A 17,626-nucleotide genomic window follows, 5' to 3' on the forward strand; every position below is an offset into this window, starting at 1 on the left:
TTCCTATGTGTATTTCTACTACTGACAGATAACTTACAACCTGTATCACTACACTTGCCTTGTATACTTTACCTTACACAATACCCCTACGAATTTAATATTACTATTTATATATATTACAAACATTTTGCTATGTAAGAGAATTTGAATGAACAGCTTGAGTTGAATCTTTAGTGAGCACCACCAATCGTCGGTCATTATATGATTGTCCCGCCGTCCTTGATAACGATTATCCATTGTTTATATAACTTTAAATGGTAGTTTTACCTTGCCCTTTACTAGATTGCCTAGATTTTCTTTTTTTATTATTTACATATACACAGAATTAATCTAATTCATTATTTTGAAATTGTTGAGTGTATGTCGTGTTATTTAAATTTGGCTTATTTATTGTAGTGATGAAATTATTAATCACCAATTGCAAATAATCAGCACAGTTAAAACACTTGTGTGACAGATATGTAAAAACAAGTCATTTTGTTAATAGATTCTACGAATACGTTTCGCACATTGTGACCATTCATAAAGGACAATAGTCAACAGGGGCGTAGCTACCGCCGTATCAGCCGTATCAAAGATACGGAGCCACCAACCCGACTAAGCAAAAACTCGTAAAATGTTATTTAAAACCTCACTTGAACTTTAAGGCCGTACGCTAAATGACCTGGGAAACAAGGAAAATATTATACACATAAAAAAAGTCATCACCGCAGTTAAGGTTAACCCTCCTTAAAACCCTCACCAAATTTTGATACAGGGCCCATCAAAAGTAAGGCACGCCCCTGCTAGTCAACTAACTACGTAGGAAATATTAATGTGCACAAATGCTTTCGTCAATCCACGTGTGCTCTTAAAAATCAATAGGCAATAACGACACAATGATAGGAACACGTAGGACAAAGTCTTTACGTGCTTTTCGAGGCATGGGTGTGTAAAAACTGCTCACTTGTAAAAGCCGCGTTGTAATTGAGAATTTCTTAACGCAAAATGTTGGGTAGTAAACCCGGGAACCCTCAAGCAACTTGAAAACATTTTTTTTAATCAATCAACCCGTCCACTCTCACCGGTGAATTTAGTTGTCATGGCTGTCTCATAAACATGGCAACTTATCAGACCAAATAGTGCCAGGACACAAATTACTCATTTGTTATCTCGGTATAGATAATATATTGACGTATTCGCCACAAATATAACAACTATTCTGATTATGTAAATACCGTCTAGAAACAACAACGTGAATAACGTCAGTGGATAAACGAATGTCTAATTTGAAATGTAAAATGAGAGAGAAAAAAATGTTTTTATTGAGTTGGGAATCGAACCAGAATGCAAATCTATAAGAACTTAACAATTTTTGATCATCATTGCTAAACCACAACAAAGCGTTTCATCTGACATATTTATATAATACTTACGGGAAAACTTAAGATTACTAACGGCATATTAAATGAGGAACAGTTCTATATTAATTAAATCCAAGTCAGTATCTCTATATATAGGAATATTATACCGTCAATATTTTATTTATCTTGCTAACGGGTTTAATCCATTAACAAAGAGACCGGTTGCCACTGCCCACTGCGGATGATGACCCTTCAAATCTAACCTGCGGAACTTGTATATGTTTATCAATATATACAATATGATTACATTTTAAGGTGAACTGACTCAAGAGTTTAACCCTTCGATCAATGACCTCACTTTAGTCACGAATAACAATAATTAGCAGTTATTAGGAAAAACAACAAATAAAACATCTTAATTGCACAAAAACTTATTTTATTAAGGCTTTGAAGGCACCAAGTTCAGTATAAAATCGGTGTATCGATTTCACTTAATACATATTTAATAATTCACTAAAAATATATGACTAGATACATCGAACAATAAATTTCTTGTATACATTACTCTTAAGCTCAACAAGAGCGAAGTATTTAGAGTAAGTATTTATTCACTCAAGTATTTGTATTTTTATATAATAATCACAGTTAATATCGAACAATGTATAGACAGCACTACGATATATTTATTATCTATGTTTACTAAGCCATAAGAAAAGCTTATGCCCGTTTTCTGAAATACTTTTTTTGCCGCTTATCGATTCAACTCGAAAGAACGTTTCCGAGCAACGGAATTTAAGCTATGATTAACTTGACTGACTAATGTTAGCAGTTAATATCGGTTTCATAATTTTAATTGACGCCTTATATGACAAAACTACATCAAGTTAAATTTAATACGTGAGTGAAAATTAATATAAAACGAAAACAAAAAAAAAAGCAAAACCAACGAATTACATATGTAAGCAGAGTCTGATTCGAATGTAGGTACCTATACTAACTACATATACGAATTTACCTCAATAACAGTTATACATTTTAAGGCTAAGAAGAAATGATTTTATAATTGTTACGGACGAAGAAATTTAAACTTAGACATTATAACTTCGATAAGCACTGCGACATGCCAAACAAAAATAATGATACGTTTTCTTTTTTAAATATTTAACTGTAATTTGTTAATACAATAAACTATTTTTTTCTAATAATTATTAACTCTAAAAGAAAATAATGTTCTTAACAGTAAATCGTAAGTAAAATCAATATTCTATTACATGTGTATATCTTTTTCATAGATATTATAATAAATTGAGAAATTATCTGCAAACTTCAGAAACGGGGCATCAGTCAACATTTCTTACTTTTTACACAAGTTGCTACATCTTATAATTCGGCACACACAGACTTATTTGCGCGATCAACACGATATTTCGTTCTACTACATGTAAGTGCACATTAATGTATAATCATATACTTATTTATTTTAATATATAATTTGCATCAATATGGCAATAAGCTGCAGCTTATCATCTGATCTACTAGGCTGTTGGATATGTCCGAGTAACTGTTTAACTTACCGTATACACGCAGACTTATACGAAAAAAACTGGTTTGTATTTAGTACCTACGCGATATATTGAGAAAGTAAGTATAGCCTATTCCAATCAAAGAAGAACAGATAAAAAATTTTATTTACATATTCCATAAAATTTACTCCCGTATATCATTATATATCAATATATATTAGCTATGCTGAATTATGTTCTACAAACAGTTCTTGATGAAAATATCTTAATTTTCTATTACAACACTATTCCACTTATAAACAGAACAAACATATACGTTAACTTTACTTCCATATATTCGTTAAAAAATTTTTTTTTTTTTTTTTTTCGCCGGGTGGGCAAATGACTCTACTCCACCTGTTGGTAAGTGGTAGTAGAGTCCAAACGCGACGACGGCCAGTACAGACGGGAAAAACGTTCTGCACTAGCCGCCTTCGCCATGCCGGCCCGCAAGATGCCTCTTCACGCCTCGTTTGAAGGAACCCGGGTAATTCATCATGAAAACCATAGATTCAAAATCTCGAAGAATATCGTGATAAGAGGAATCACGTCAATTCAATTTCGAAGTTGTTTATTTTTCTTTTCTCTTGTGATCAGGCTACATATTTAGTCAGTCAACTCTTTAAGCAGCAGTAATTAAGCAAACATTGTCACACATCTTGCAACACAGCTACTTTATCATATACTAATGTTGCCAGTAACATAAAAAATCCTAAACAAAACTAAACAATATAATTTCAATTATTCATACTGAAATAATTACACACTTAATAAGTATTATCAAATATAAACAAATAATTATTTTGAAAATCTTAAATTAAAACTTTTAGGTACATGCTAAATAATAAATTTAACATTACAATTAACAACGACGCTATTAAATCCATTCCAACATAATTTCAGACTAGTTCTGCTTTAGATAAAATACGATGAAAATCCTTATAGAAAGGATTTTAGCATTTATCTCGATATTCACCAATCCATTCATCAATTTATACTTTAAAACTGTTATGTAAAAGATATTTTTTTTTAAATATATAGTAGGACTCGAAAATGGTGCCACCAAATGGTAAGTGGTAACCACCACCCATACATCGGCGCTGTAAGAAATATTAAACATTCCTTACATCGCCAATCCATCACTAACCTTGGGAATTAAACGTCATGTTCCTTGTGCCTTCAATTACAGTGGCACACCCACCATTTAAATCAGAAAATAACAATCGGATGGACTTGCGCAAAGGCCTACCACCAATCAATATAGCAGTATAATGTTTTAAGACAAATTATTTTAATCTATATATCAAGCACAACCGCTCCAACTCGTTTAAAAAAAAGCTTTGGTTTCTTAAGCTCTATTCAAATTTAACAATATTTATCTCTTAATACCAATAACCGTACTGATTAAGAATGACGCAACCAAGCATAGCGACGCGGGCGAAGTATGAATAGCTATTTCTTCTTTTACTTATTTATGATCTCGCATAATATCTCATACAATTTTGTATATTATGCTTAATTAATATCAACTAATTACCATTCTGATGACTTAATATTATTAACTATGCAAGCTTTACTATTGTTACGCACATTTGCGCTTATGTGTTATCAATTCCGTTTTTACCCACAAAAGATTTTACATCATCCCGAGCGACACTTGCTATAAAATTATTTTAGTTTTTTAATTTATGACAACGTCATAATTAGTCATTTGAAAAGTTTCAAAAGTTTGATGCCTAATAAGATAATCAAGGACTTCCCAAAATATAATATAGCCGACTAATATATAACATATAAAAAAATATATATTAATATAGGTATGTACCTACGTATGTTTTCGTCTTTTTGATTCAGATTTTGAAGTGGACATTTTCGAACTGTGTTTATATACCCCAGTATTATTTTAAATAATATATACTTTGTGGACGATATTCCTTAAAATATGTGCTAAACTTTTAGCTAAGCCACAAAACATAATATACAATCACTCTGCCAAAGAGGAATCTTGTAAAAAAGTATATATACCTTATTCCACTCATAAGCACTCATAAGTCCGGGCGACTTAGAGATCTAAGGCACATAGGCACAGACAGACATTTGAGGCTCCCCTATTTCTAAGCGGTTAGAGGAAAAGTATATTATTTTTGGCTGGGTCGGGCCCTATAGGCCTAGTCATAAATCCGAGGCAGGTCTGGTAATGTGAAACATAATACAAAATATCGGCTTTTATCTATTTTAACGGTTTGTGAAAATTTTTGAAAAGTAAAAAAATACCGCTCGTTTTGCACACAAATCAACACGGAAAATTTTCAACGATTATTATTCTTACACAGTGGGTTATCTCCACCGGCCTGTGGGTCGTTTTTAATATCACTTTGATTCCTAAGAACTTTATCTTCTGCGGCCCTCACTCGATCCTGAAGAATTTCAACAGTTCGATTGAGTAGCTTGATTTCTTCTTGTAGCGGATACAATTGCATATTCATCTGCATCAGTTCCTTTTCATGGGCCAATTGAAGAGTATGGAGCTGGAAAATCAAAACAGTTAAATTTATATTCTTATACAACAAGTAACGCCAAATAAGGAAACATCCAATTATCAATAAAATCGATATGGTGGTTGTGAAGGTTTTTTTATAGAATACGAAGGCGGACGAACATATGGGCCACCTGATTGTAAGTGGACACCAACGCCCATAGACATTGGCATTGTAAGAAATGTTAACCATCGCTTACATCACCAATGCGCCACCAATTTGGCTCACTCACTAAGATGTTACATCCCTTGTGCCTGTAATTACACTGGCTCACTCACCCTTCAAACCGGAACACAAAAATACCAAGTACTACTGTTTTGCGGTAGAATAACTGATGAGTGAGTGGTACCTACCCAGACGAGCATGCACAAAGCTCTACCACCAATGACTGAACTGACTGAATGCCGAACTAAAAAATGATATTTCGCCGCGCGGGGTACACAGATGTCAATACAACGAGACACAAAATAATTAGTAAAAAAAAATGTAGTTAGGCCTAGGCTACGGTAGTAAAACCTGGCAGGGACAGGATAAGCCGATTGGTCTAGGACGAACTATTTCGGCCTGAAATCCAGTTAGACCGGTAACATATACACGAATATATCTTGTAAATAATGTATTAATTTACGGGAGGTGTTAAATATAGAAAAAAAATGTCCCTTTTTAGGATCCGAGCTTGTTTTATATCAAATTTCATCAATTCAATAATCAATTTATACGTAAAAGCGTAACAGACAGACGACAGAGTTACTTCCGCATTTATAATGTTATTGTTAGTATAGACATTTCTCGGTGGTTGTGCCTTGCACAAGCTCATCTGTGTAGATACCACCAACTCAAAGAAAATACCACCAAACAACAATGCTTAGTATTGTTGTGTTCCGGTTTGAAGGGTGAATAAGTGTTGTGTTGTCTACATGCAACATCGGCGTTAAAGGATTACTAATAGTTCTTACAACTGTCTATGGGCTAAGCGACTTAATATCAGGTGGCCCGCTCGTCAGTGTGCCTAACTAAACAATAAAATAAAATTGAGATAAATCTCCAGAAAACTATGGTAACCCTATTACTACGAATACAAACGGTAATAAAAAACGGTAAGAGTTACTACGAATTGCGCTCACAACAAATGCTGCAATATAACACGTCAAAGACGATTTTAATTATTGTATATTACACGTCATACACTTTACGTAAATATAGGAATGAATAAGGACAATAGTAAATAAAATTATAACAAATTCCATGTTATTACAATTTAATAAAAAAAAAAAAATCTTTAAAAGTATTTTAATTTTTTTTATATAGTATAGGTAGGCGTACGAGCATATAGGCTACCTGATGGTAAGTGGTCACCACCGCCCATAGACATTGGCATTGTAAAAAATGCTAACCATCGCTTACATCGCCAATGCGCCACCAATCTGGCTCACTTTCCCTTCAAACCCGTACACAACAATACCAAGTACTGCTGTTTTGCGGTAGAATATCTGATGAGTGGGTTGTATCTAAGTTAATTTTATTTACGCTAATACAGTAATTGAATATAACTAATAACTTAATATATATATATTTTTTACCATTTCTTTATTTTTTCATTATGTATGTATAAATTATCTATATACTAGAAAAAAAAAACATTTCCTGTGAAACAAGAAAACGTATGTATTAATATGCGACTAGTTTATGCCTAGCGTGTAGGATTATGGTTATTTATTTATTTTGTAAACAACTGTCCAATAATTGGCTGGAGCATATATTTGAATTACTTGTAATTGAAATACAAAAATATATTTAGTACTTGTATTTCAAATACTCGCAATCTTTTGTTTAAGTTTTAAAAATGACAATTTCGATACAGAGCTCTTGTATGTAGTATTTTATGTAATATCTTCAAGCGTATAAGGTATTTAGTTCTTAGAACACTCGCACTAACGACAATTTACTGCAATCAAATAGTTCTAAATGTATTTTGTAATTTATATTTTAAATAAATATATTTGAAATGCTGTATTTTATTACTTTTTATTTTAATTAAAGCATATGTATTTTTAGCAGCCGAGATGGCCCAGTGGTAAGAACACAATCTTAACCGATGATCGTGGGTTCAAACCCGAGTAAACACAACTGAATTTTCATGTGCTTAATTTGTGATTATATTTCATCTCGTGCGTTACGGTGAAGGAAAACATCGTGGGGAAACCTGCATGTGTCTAATTTCACTGAAATTCTGCCACAGGTGTATTCCACCAATCCGCATTGGAGCCCCGTGATGAAATAAGCTCCAAACCTTCTCCTCAAAAAGGGAGAGGAAGCCTTAGCCCAGCCGTGGGACATTCACAATCTGCTACCTAAAATATGTATTTTACCCAGCCCTGCGAATAATACTCTTGTGACCGACAACTATACCTACTGAACAAATTCGTCAAAAAAAAGTTCAAATAAAAAGTTTCTGAACGAATAAAATACGACAAAAACAATAATTAGGTTTTGTTATAATTAATCCATAACGATAACTTACATCTTGAATCCTTTTCTTTTTAAGCAATATCAAATCTTCGTTTGAGCGTTTAAGCGATGCAAATAATCCTGCCCTTTCTTGCATAAGGTTTTCTTTCTGCTTCCTAATCTCACTTAACTCCGCTTCCATTTCACTATTCACTCTTGCCAATATATTTTCAGCTGACTTCGCTGGCTTACAAACTATTTTCTTTTGGGGATTCAAGTTCATTAAAACTGAAACAAATATATTTAAAATTAAATGTAACAAACAATAATAAAATTTAAAGAAAATAAAGATTAACAGGTAAATTATCCACCTTCCTTTTCCTTTTGTGAATTCCGTAAATTCTTCTTAAGCTCTTCTGTTTCTCGATTGATCTTAGAAATAGTACGTTGTTTGACAGTTAGTTCAGCTTGTAGTCCTTTTATTGTTGCTACCAAATAGCTATCCTCTTTTAATTTATTAAATATCAATGCGGAATTTTGTGTCAATCGACTCACCGCTGAAGTAGCTCGATCGGTTTTAATGAATGTTTGCGTGGATACAGTGTGTTGATATCGTGGGATTGTTTGAACGGACGCATCAATTGAATTACCTTTATTTATTTTTATCTTTAAATCATTATTTAATTTACGATCTTCCATCAACTGACGTTCTACGTCGATTATATGTTTTTCATACTTTTGCTTCATATCGCCAAATTTTTCTTGTAAAGTTAACAGTATGCTCTGAAAATGATTCTCCTTGTCTTTAAGTTCCTGTTCTAACCTTGAAATACGTTCTTCTAATAATTTCTTCTTATTGTCTTCAATTGACGATGTTTTTGAAGCGACTAAGTAAATTAATTAAAATGTATTAACTATCTTTTAAAAAACGATTAAAACAAAAAAAGTCACTGTTCAAGCGATCAACTCTTTAAAATAATGATTTAACCTATGATAATCAGCGGACCGACTAAATCGACTCATAATATATAATGTGAACATATGTTTATGCTCCTTAAATATTGTGTTAAAAAGGAAATGAAAAGTGTTAATGAAAAAAAATGTGTACTCGTTTAGCAATTAGCATCAACAATTTCTTTTACTCTCAATTTACATCTACGACTACTGTACTGGTGGTAGAGCTTTGTGCAAACTCGTCGGGTAGGTACCACTAGATATTCAACCGCAAAACAGTAGTACTTGTTATTGTTGTGTTCCGGTTTGAAGGGTGAGTGAGCTAGTGTAATTACAAGCGCAAGGGACATAACATCTTAGTTCCCAAGGTTAGTGGCACATTGGCGATGTAAGCGATGGTTAACATTTCTTACAATGCCATTGTCTATGGGTGTTGGTGCCCACTCACCATCAGGTAGCCCATATGCACGTCCACCAACCTATACTATAAAAAATAATAATAAAATTGACAGTTAAAATTCTACCTATCAAAGCCGATACTGAATCGGGATGTTTTCTTTTCAGTATCATTTCCATCTCCTTCACTTGTCTTTGCAGATCTTGAATAACAACTGCATCCTTATCACGCTGTATTGCTATATTTTTTCTTTCATTTCTTTCTTTATTCAATTCATTCATTAAATTTGTCTCATTTCGCTTAGAAGTTTGAAGTTCCGAATTTCTATTTTCATATTCTTTTGACAATCGATGAACAAATTTCTCACATTCAGTAACTTTTAATGAGGCTACATATTTTTCTTCATTTACCTGGTCTAATTTTTTACGTAATATTTTATTGTCGTCTGTTAATTGAACATTAAGCAACTCTAAACTTTTTATTCTTTCATTCGTGTCCTTTAATTCTTCTACTAAGGACTCGTGTTTACAATTCGTAATTTTTTTCGGTGTGTTTGATGTAAATTTCGCTACTTTCGCGGCCTCTTTTTTCTTCGTATCGATGACGCCAGCAGAGAAAGGTCTTAGCTTTGGTTTACGTCGAATTTCGTTTACCTCTTTACTCCCCTGTTTTGTATTTTGGTTATTCTACAAAGTTATAATTAAGATAAACATATAGTTATAATAAAAAAACCGAGATGTCCTAGTGGTTAGAACGCATGAATCTTAACCGATGATCGTGGGTTCAAACCCGGGCAAGCACCACTGAATTTTCATGTGCTTAATTTGTGATTATCATCTTGTGCTTGACGGTGAAGGAAAACATCGTGAGGAAACCTACATGTGTCTAATTTCATTGACATTATGTCACATGTGTATTCTGCCAACCCGCATAGGAGCAGCGTGGTGGAATAAGCTCTAAACCTTCTTCTCGAAAAGGGAAAGGAGGCCTTAGCCCAGCAGTGGGACATTAACAGGCATGTTACCGTATAATACGTGACAATAACTCCTGTTGAACTCTTGTAAATGTCAATGACTTCAAGTAGCAAATCGAAATGACCAGACATTAAATACTTCACAATTAGAGTAACTGTAAATGAAGCTTTCTTGAATCGAATCGAAACTAATCGCTATAAAAGGTACTAAGCGAAGAAAACATGTTTACAGTAAACACAGTTTGTCGTTATTATTAAATAACTGCAACTTAGAGGCAATGACCGGGCATGGCGCCTCTGCTACAAGCAGGTTGTCATACTGGTTCCAAAACAAATATAACTGCCGTGGTGATTTTACCTATTCAAATATAAACTGGACACCATTCTCTGACCCTAATCTGTTACTTAATAGATTCATTTATAAATCGCAACTTGTTTGGGTAGTTATTCTCTCTATTTACAATATTCGCAACATATAAACACTGATAGAAGCTAAATACCGCAAATCACTGACTCATCAAAAATACATTGGATCAGAACTCGTATGCTCTTCAAATTAAATTGTTTTCACTCAGGGTTTTACCTAAGCATGACCTATGGAAAATGACTTTAAATATCAAAGGTCTGGTGAGAAGAAGTATTAAAAATCTGTGACGTATACGAGCAAGGTAGTAGCAATAAATAGACTTTAGTTTTTATTAAAAAAAAAACTCAAAACCATAAGAATGGTCGTGTTTGTTTTAATATTTTAAATAATTTTGATATTTTGCATGAATCAATTAAATTATTTACCATTGTGTAAATACGTAGGAGCTTTTAAAAGGCTTGGAGCCGTGAACAGATCGTGAAGTGCATAGATGCGGTTTGTTTTATGCGTGGGTCAGTAACGGTCGACATCAGTAACCATGAAGATGTGGTTGTGGACGGTCGCGCTCCTAGCGGTCACCACACTGACGTTCTGCACACCACTTATAAATGATCTTGAACCGGGAAAAGGTAATGTATTTATTTATAAATTTATCTATTTCTTATATTTATTAGGCCTTTTTCTTTATTATTTTTCAAGAAAAATTAAACCACTGTATATGGTACTAAAAGTTTGTTACATTTGCGGTTATTATAAGTAGACACTATTATATATTATTGATAACATAGAATATTATTTAATATTGTCTTTAATTTAATTCTCATTATAAAATTATATCAAAATATATTATAATAATGAGTAGGTAAATATTTGTTGATTTAAAAAAATTAAGAGGTGAGATCATTAGACTTTTTCCGCACTCATAGATCGTATAACGACACAAAAGAAAATTTGGATACAGGATATATGGTCACCTTCGACACTGCGTGAGCAAAATCATAGATTTAGACTTGCGGAAAAGCGCTACACAAATCGAGAAACACAATAAAATAACAATCAATGATCATTTATAAAGGACTATTCGTCATTATTATTTAATAAATTTTAAATTAAAAATAATATTAACAATAATTATTTCAAACTGGAATTCAACCATTATTAAAAAAAAAAATATTAAGGACTACGAATCTGTATATATGTAAGATACCTACTATGTATTACTTTTTCATAACGTACATTATGTTAAAAAATTAATAGACATTTTTGTATAAGAAATAATATTTAAGCCGTTATTTTAAATGAGCTACTTGTTCCAACAATAAATATGTAGCAATGAAAACAAGGCTCAAGCAGAGAAAGTAAAATTAACGTGTCAACGATAAACAGGGACAGCATTCTAATCAACGTAGTCCTTTTTTAAAATGCGTCATTTGATGTTTGATTGTAACCATAATACCAAGCGAAGTAATTGTCGGCTATAAATCAACCAAGAAGTGACGACCTCTGAATTTTTTAAATTTCTATGCATTTCTATTTTGATAAGAACTATTTCAATTAACTGGAATTCATAATGTACATTATGAATTAAAATAATATAGTTTGCAGTTTTTTTTTTACTTTTGCACACAATTGTAATGAATTGTGTAAAACAATAGTTAGATTGCTATCGTTTAAATTTATGTATTCAGAATTCAGTGTGCACATCCTCTTACACAAATAAACAAAGAATAACGCACCAGTAGGATCATGGATAACAATATTAATGATAATTACTCACTTTTATTACAAGGCTGTACCAACATAGAAGAGGTAAAATATAATCGAATATTATGGCATCTGCTATTATACATTTATATTAACATGTGTAGTGTAAAAATATAAGCCTAAATAATTTAATTTTAGATTGGCCGAAGCGTGGTTCAGTGAAACAGCCACAAGATGAGCCAGAAATTTCAGAGATCACAACAGAAGTACCATCAAATACTGATTTTAAAGAAACTCCAGTTGAATTTGGAGATGAAATCGAAGAAGAAATTGCAATACTTGCGAAAGCGGCTGAGGTTGCCGATACTAAAGTAGACTATTCGGGCGCACAGGTATGGAAAGTTTCTACGGAGAAAACTGGTGTTCGAGCAATTCTAGGAAGACTGCGTCGGAGAAACCGTGAGCAAAGTTTTATATTTCATTCTAAATCATAAAGATTACAATGGAAAAACTAACTTCTTTGATTTTCTTGAACTCAAAAAAATATAAAAATGTGCACGTACTTAATTATGCTTTTTTTAAATTTAGAGGCTATACTTTAAACGAAAAACTCGTTTTAATATTATTGGGTATTTTGTTTAAATTCGTTTAAATCTTTCTTTATTGACTTTTGTTATTTTTTCAATAAATCGCACATTCAAAATTTAAAAAAAAATAATGATTTTTCGGCAGTTATATCTACTTGGTCCGGTAACCAGACATACTTGGATGTATTAGTAAAACCACATGCAGTACAAAATGTGACAAAAGTAATGAAAAGAGAAAACATAACATTTGACGTTATAATTGACGACTTGCAAAAAAGAATTAACGAGGAAAATCCACCACTCGATGAGAATGAAATCGAGCTTCAGGACAGGCGAGGTTTGTGATTTGACTTAAGTATTCATTGAATATCCTTGCGCATAGAACCGACAACAATATTCCAAGGGTTGATGTAATTTTGTTACAGCGAGAGCTTACAATTTTTGGCGTTACAGGGCCAGCCAGCGACGTTTAGGTTTGATAAGTGCCTACATGGGTTACAATTCTGTAAAAATGCCCATGGAGTATTGGCCGTATGCGAATTGGGGTTCGTTGTTGTTTAGGCATTAGCTAAATTGCACGTTTATGTTTTAACTTGTGTTGGGGTTTTCAATATTTGTTGTCCTCTTTTTGGTAAAGGATTCGCCATACGTTTTCTTCAATACGAACTGCGATTATTGTGTGACTAACGTTCTTATTCGTATAGTTTGTGTAATAAATGGTGCAAAATATTCGTGATTCATAAAATAGTACATTGGCCGTAATGTGAATTATACTAAACTAAACCTCAATGTTTTAAAGCGTAATGTAATCATCAAACTAATTTAATAAGTACTAAATAATGTCAGTGTAATACTATAAATATTTACTAAACGCGTTTCAAAAATGTCTATTTAAAATATTTTCCTTATAATAAGGAAAACATTTTAAAGACTTCTTCTTTTTTCCTCACATCAAATACTGTCTATATATATTTCATAACAAATTACTTTTTATCAGGTCATCGTATGACGTGGAAACAATATCATAGACTCGAAGATATTCATGGTTTTATGGACTACCTAGCCAAAACATACCCAAAAATTATCAGCGTTAATACTATCGGCAAGTCTTATGAAGGAAGAGATCTCAAGGTTTGTGTAATAGCCTAAAATTTTATGTAAATCGAATAAGTACATAATTGAAGTAAGAAAACCTGTGCTCATAACTAAATATGGGCAAACATGTTTGCCAAGTTGCCAACAATTATTATACAAGTATTTTACCTCTGCCTCCTTTTTTCAGGTGTTACGTATATCTGATGGGAAACCGACAAATAAGGCGGTGTTCATTGATGGAGGAATTCATGCGCGTGAATGGATAAGTCCAGCTACCGTTACGTATTTAATTAATCAAATTGCTGAGAACTTTGATGAAGAGTCTGATGACATTAGGAACATTGATTGGTAATCTGTTAGCTTGAATACATATACAAAAAATACATTGAATTCGTATATTTCTAACAATTATTAATATTCAGGTATATCCTTCCGGTTGTCAACCCCGATGGATATGAATACACGCATGTTAAAGATCGCTTATGGCGGAAAAATAGAAAACCAACTATTGGAACAAGGGGATGTGTCGGCGCCGATCTCAACAGAAACTTCGGGTAAAATATTAATCATTTTTTTATTGTCAATTGTAATATTCGAAATTCAAGTTACATTACGTTCCCCCCTCCCTAATTAAATACCCAAAAATCAATATAGAGCATGATAGTTATCTTTTTTTATTTTCTTTTGCCTTCAAATAAGAATTATGTATCATCCTACATAGAACTGATTTTTTTAAACCATATATGAGGAGAAATACACAATGAGTATAATTTCTAGATTAAAATAATTACATGACTTTTTATAATAAATTGTTGATTTCTAGTTATCGCTGGGGCGGAAAAGGGGCATCTAGTAATCCTTGCAGTGACATTTATAGGGGTGTCAGAGCTTTCTCAGAACCTGAATCAAAGGCTGTCTCAGTAAGTGTTAAAGATAATCTTAAATTTATTGTTAACTATGTGAATGTGCAACATACTTAGGAAAAAATATGAAAAGAAAAACAAATGCAAATGGATTATATATATGAATCACTTTGAAAGTATATTTGTTATTTTGATAACCAAGAATACAAAAAAGTACTATTGAAAATATGAAGAATATCATTCTGAGAACTTACAATGCAACAATATACTATACAATAACAAACAACAAATAAATAATAATATTTTTTCAGGAATTCATCAAAAACAGTGCCGCTAATTTCTCAGCATATTTGACATACCACAGCTACGGGCAATACCTACTTTATCCATGGGGCTATGACAATGCTGTCCCCCCAGATCACAAAGACTTGGATATTGTGGGAAAAAGCATAGCCTCAGTAAGTAAAAAAATTAACACAAAGTATGTTTACTTACTAATATGTGACATTTTTCTTAAAGTTATGACAATGATGACTATTTTTATTACGAGTTTGTTTGTCTGTCTAACAACTGAGACTTAGCTAAAATATATGAGTATAAATCTTGAAAATGTTGCAAAAAATCTTGTCATCTGGAAGCTTTACTGACAAGTGCCATAAACCATTAGAGTTATATGTTTGATATTAACATTTCTGTGCACACATTTATTTACCCGCGCGAAGCCAGGACGATTAGCTGGTATGGATTAATTTAAAGCTTATTTAAGTCATGATTTACTGTTTCACAGGCTATTGAAAATACAGGAGGTTCAAAATATTCAGTAGGGTCATCCAGTGGACTTCTATATCCTGCATCCGGGGGCTCAGATGATTGGGCTAAAGCTCAAGGAATAAAATATGCTTTTACAATTGAACTGAGTGACACAGGCCGATATGGTTTCATCTTACCTACATCCTTTATTGAACCTGTTGCCCGAGAATCCCTAGCTGGAGTAAGAGTGCTTGCCAATCAAATTCATAAGCTCTAAATATTAGGATTAATCCTATTTATGTATTTATTTTAAAATAAGTTGTGATATCATGTTTGATAACAAATTTTAAAACCTTAATTTATAATTAAATTAAATAAAATGTACTTAAGTTTTAAATATAGAATTTTTGATAATCTCACCTTTTCATTAAAAAGTGTTTTATACTCTCCTATGCGGATTTCTTTATCACTAGGCTTGGTAACTTTTATTTGTGGTATGTTACCGGAATCGATATAAGGACGAATGCCATTCACCACCGTCGCTACAGGGCTACTTTTTAAAATATTTTCAGTCTCATGGGCAATATCCTCTGCCCTTTTTAAAATTAAGTCCACATCCTCAACATCTTCGCCGATTTCTGTATCCTTATTTTTAGAAACCGAGAGTTTTTTAATTTCTTTAAATATCATTTTAATCTCATCGTCACTATCCTTATATGCTTCGCAAGTTTTCTCATGAAGCAAAAACTCCTTTGTACTGTTATCGTTACAAATCAATTCATGAGTAAACATATCTGATTCTGCCATTATATTTTAATCTTATTAAAGTAAATTAGTTGCAAACTGTTCAATTCAACTTATTATCGATTGACTTTTATATTATTAAATATAATTTTAGTTGTTATTATTCAATCAAAATGGTTCGTTGCTAAGCAACCTGGATGCATTATTCAAACTTTCGCTTTCAAGTTTAAATCTATGTCAATGTCACACACAGATATATATTAAATCACTTATATTAAGTGTATCTTGCATATTTATTTACAAATGTTATAAAAAAATTCACGGCACTTAACAAAGAAAAAAAAATTAAATGAGTTTTTAGAATAAAAAACAGTCTATAAAGATGAAGATTTAAGCATCATTATAAATACATTATATTTAAACGTTTGACTTTCAAAAATAAAGAATTTTTATATTTTTCATGTAAAATAAGTCCCAATTCGTACGTTTTTTAATATTTTACTATGAGTCCGTAGACAGAGAAACAAATAGACCAAGGGGCCGTGAAACCGCGATTGGTCAGAGATAGTTTGTCAATGTCGCACACATTGACAAACTATCTCTGACCCTATAATGCTGCCATAGTAACTGCATTCCCTGTTTTGGGAGATAAAAAGTTTCAGATTCATAATTAAAACAAATTAAGATTATTACGTTTTACTTTTTAATATTTATTATAAAATTTTTTATTAAAACATTTTTTTGTCTTCCAACTACACCCAAAAACCGTTGCATTGTTTGTTCTTGTTTCCGTTATCAATAGTACTTCAGCATCTTTATATGGTACTGGATTAGCATTCTCCTCAGATGTTGAAATCTAAAACACATAATTAAATTATTAATAAAGAACGATTGCCACATATATTTCTATGTTAACCTCTTGGCTCTTAAATATAATTATATTATAAATTCATGAAGAATGTTAAATAATATTGTCATTAGGAAATTATAAATAGGAGAACGAATAAATTAAAATAACATATTTACATATAACGAAGCACTGTAGGTTATTATTGGACTCCGTATTTATTTGTTTACATTGTCAACGAATTGACATTTTTTATCGAAAATCGGGACATTTTTTAGCTGACGCTGGCAGCACTTTCATGATAAATAATTATAGGTTATGAATGATGGAAAATCCTATTATCTTTAGGATTTTAATGCAATAGAAGGTTCCGTCATGCTATGGCATAAATAAACATCACTGAGAAACTATATTTAGGGACAAAATAGTCGTACTTACGCGTGAAAACACACGCC

At 32.2% G+C, this 17,626-nt stretch overlaps 2 protein-coding genes across 2 annotated transcripts; one reads left to right on the plus strand and one right to left on the minus strand.

Annotated features, from left to right (window-relative positions):
* Positions 1–4,877: 4,877 nt before the first annotated feature.
* On the minus strand, positions 4,878–16,436 carry LOC126771926 (centrosomal protein of 162 kDa). The gene is made up of 5 exons (XM_050492098.1): positions 16,001–16,436; positions 9,369–9,927; positions 8,262–8,777; positions 7,964–8,178; positions 4,878–5,433 (listed from the first exon to the last, which is right to left on the minus strand). Exons 1-5 carry the CDS (start codon positions 16,385–16,387, stop codon positions 5,215–5,217), a joined length of 1,896 nt encoding a protein of 631 aa, XP_050348055.1. The 5' UTR covers positions 16,388–16,436; the 3' UTR covers positions 4,878–5,214.
* Positions 11,061–15,994, plus strand: LOC126771934 (carboxypeptidase B-like). Its single transcript, XM_050492111.1, has 9 exons — positions 11,061–11,210; positions 12,484–12,744; positions 13,018–13,209; positions 13,870–14,003; positions 14,155–14,315; positions 14,390–14,521; positions 14,791–14,887; positions 15,142–15,288; positions 15,618–15,994. Exons 1-9 carry the CDS (start codon positions 11,120–11,122, stop codon positions 15,855–15,857), a joined length of 1,455 nt encoding a protein of 484 aa, XP_050348068.1. The 5' UTR covers positions 11,061–11,119; the 3' UTR covers positions 15,858–15,994.
* Positions 16,437–17,626: the final 1,190 nt, after the last annotated feature.

The sequence above is a fragment of the Nymphalis io genome, chromosome 11, assembly GCF_905147045.1.
Source record: "Nymphalis io chromosome 11, ilAglIoxx1.1, whole genome shotgun sequence".
In the NCBI taxonomy this organism is placed as follows: domain Eukaryota; kingdom Metazoa; phylum Arthropoda; class Insecta; order Lepidoptera; family Nymphalidae; genus Nymphalis; species Nymphalis io.

Excerpts from the sequence above, each read along its gene's own strand:
- LOC126771934 (XM_050492111.1), top strand. The coding sequence starts at position 11,120 with ATGAAGATGTGGTTGTGGACGGTCGCGCTCCTAGCGGTCACCACACTG. Across the intron at positions 11,211-12,483 it reads TGATCTTGAACCGGGAAAAG|ATTGGCCGAAGCGTGGTTCA; the intron begins GTAATGTATTTA and ends ATTTAATTTTAG. Across the intron at positions 14,316-14,389 it reads GACATTAGGAACATTGATTG|GTATATCCTTCCGGTTGTCA; the intron begins GTAATCTGTTAG and ends ATTAATATTCAG.
- LOC126771926 (XM_050492098.1), bottom strand. The coding sequence starts at position 16,387 with ATGGCAGAATCAGATATGTTTACTCATGAATTGATTTGTAACGATAAC. Across the intron at positions 9,928-16,000 it reads AAACACTTTTTAATGAAAAG|AATAACCAAAATACAAAACA; the intron begins GTGAGATTATCA and ends ATAACTTTGTAG. Across the intron at positions 8,778-9,368 it reads TTCAGTATCGGCTTTGATAG|TCGCTTCAAAAACATCGTCA; the intron begins GTAGAATTTTAA and ends TAATTTACTTAG.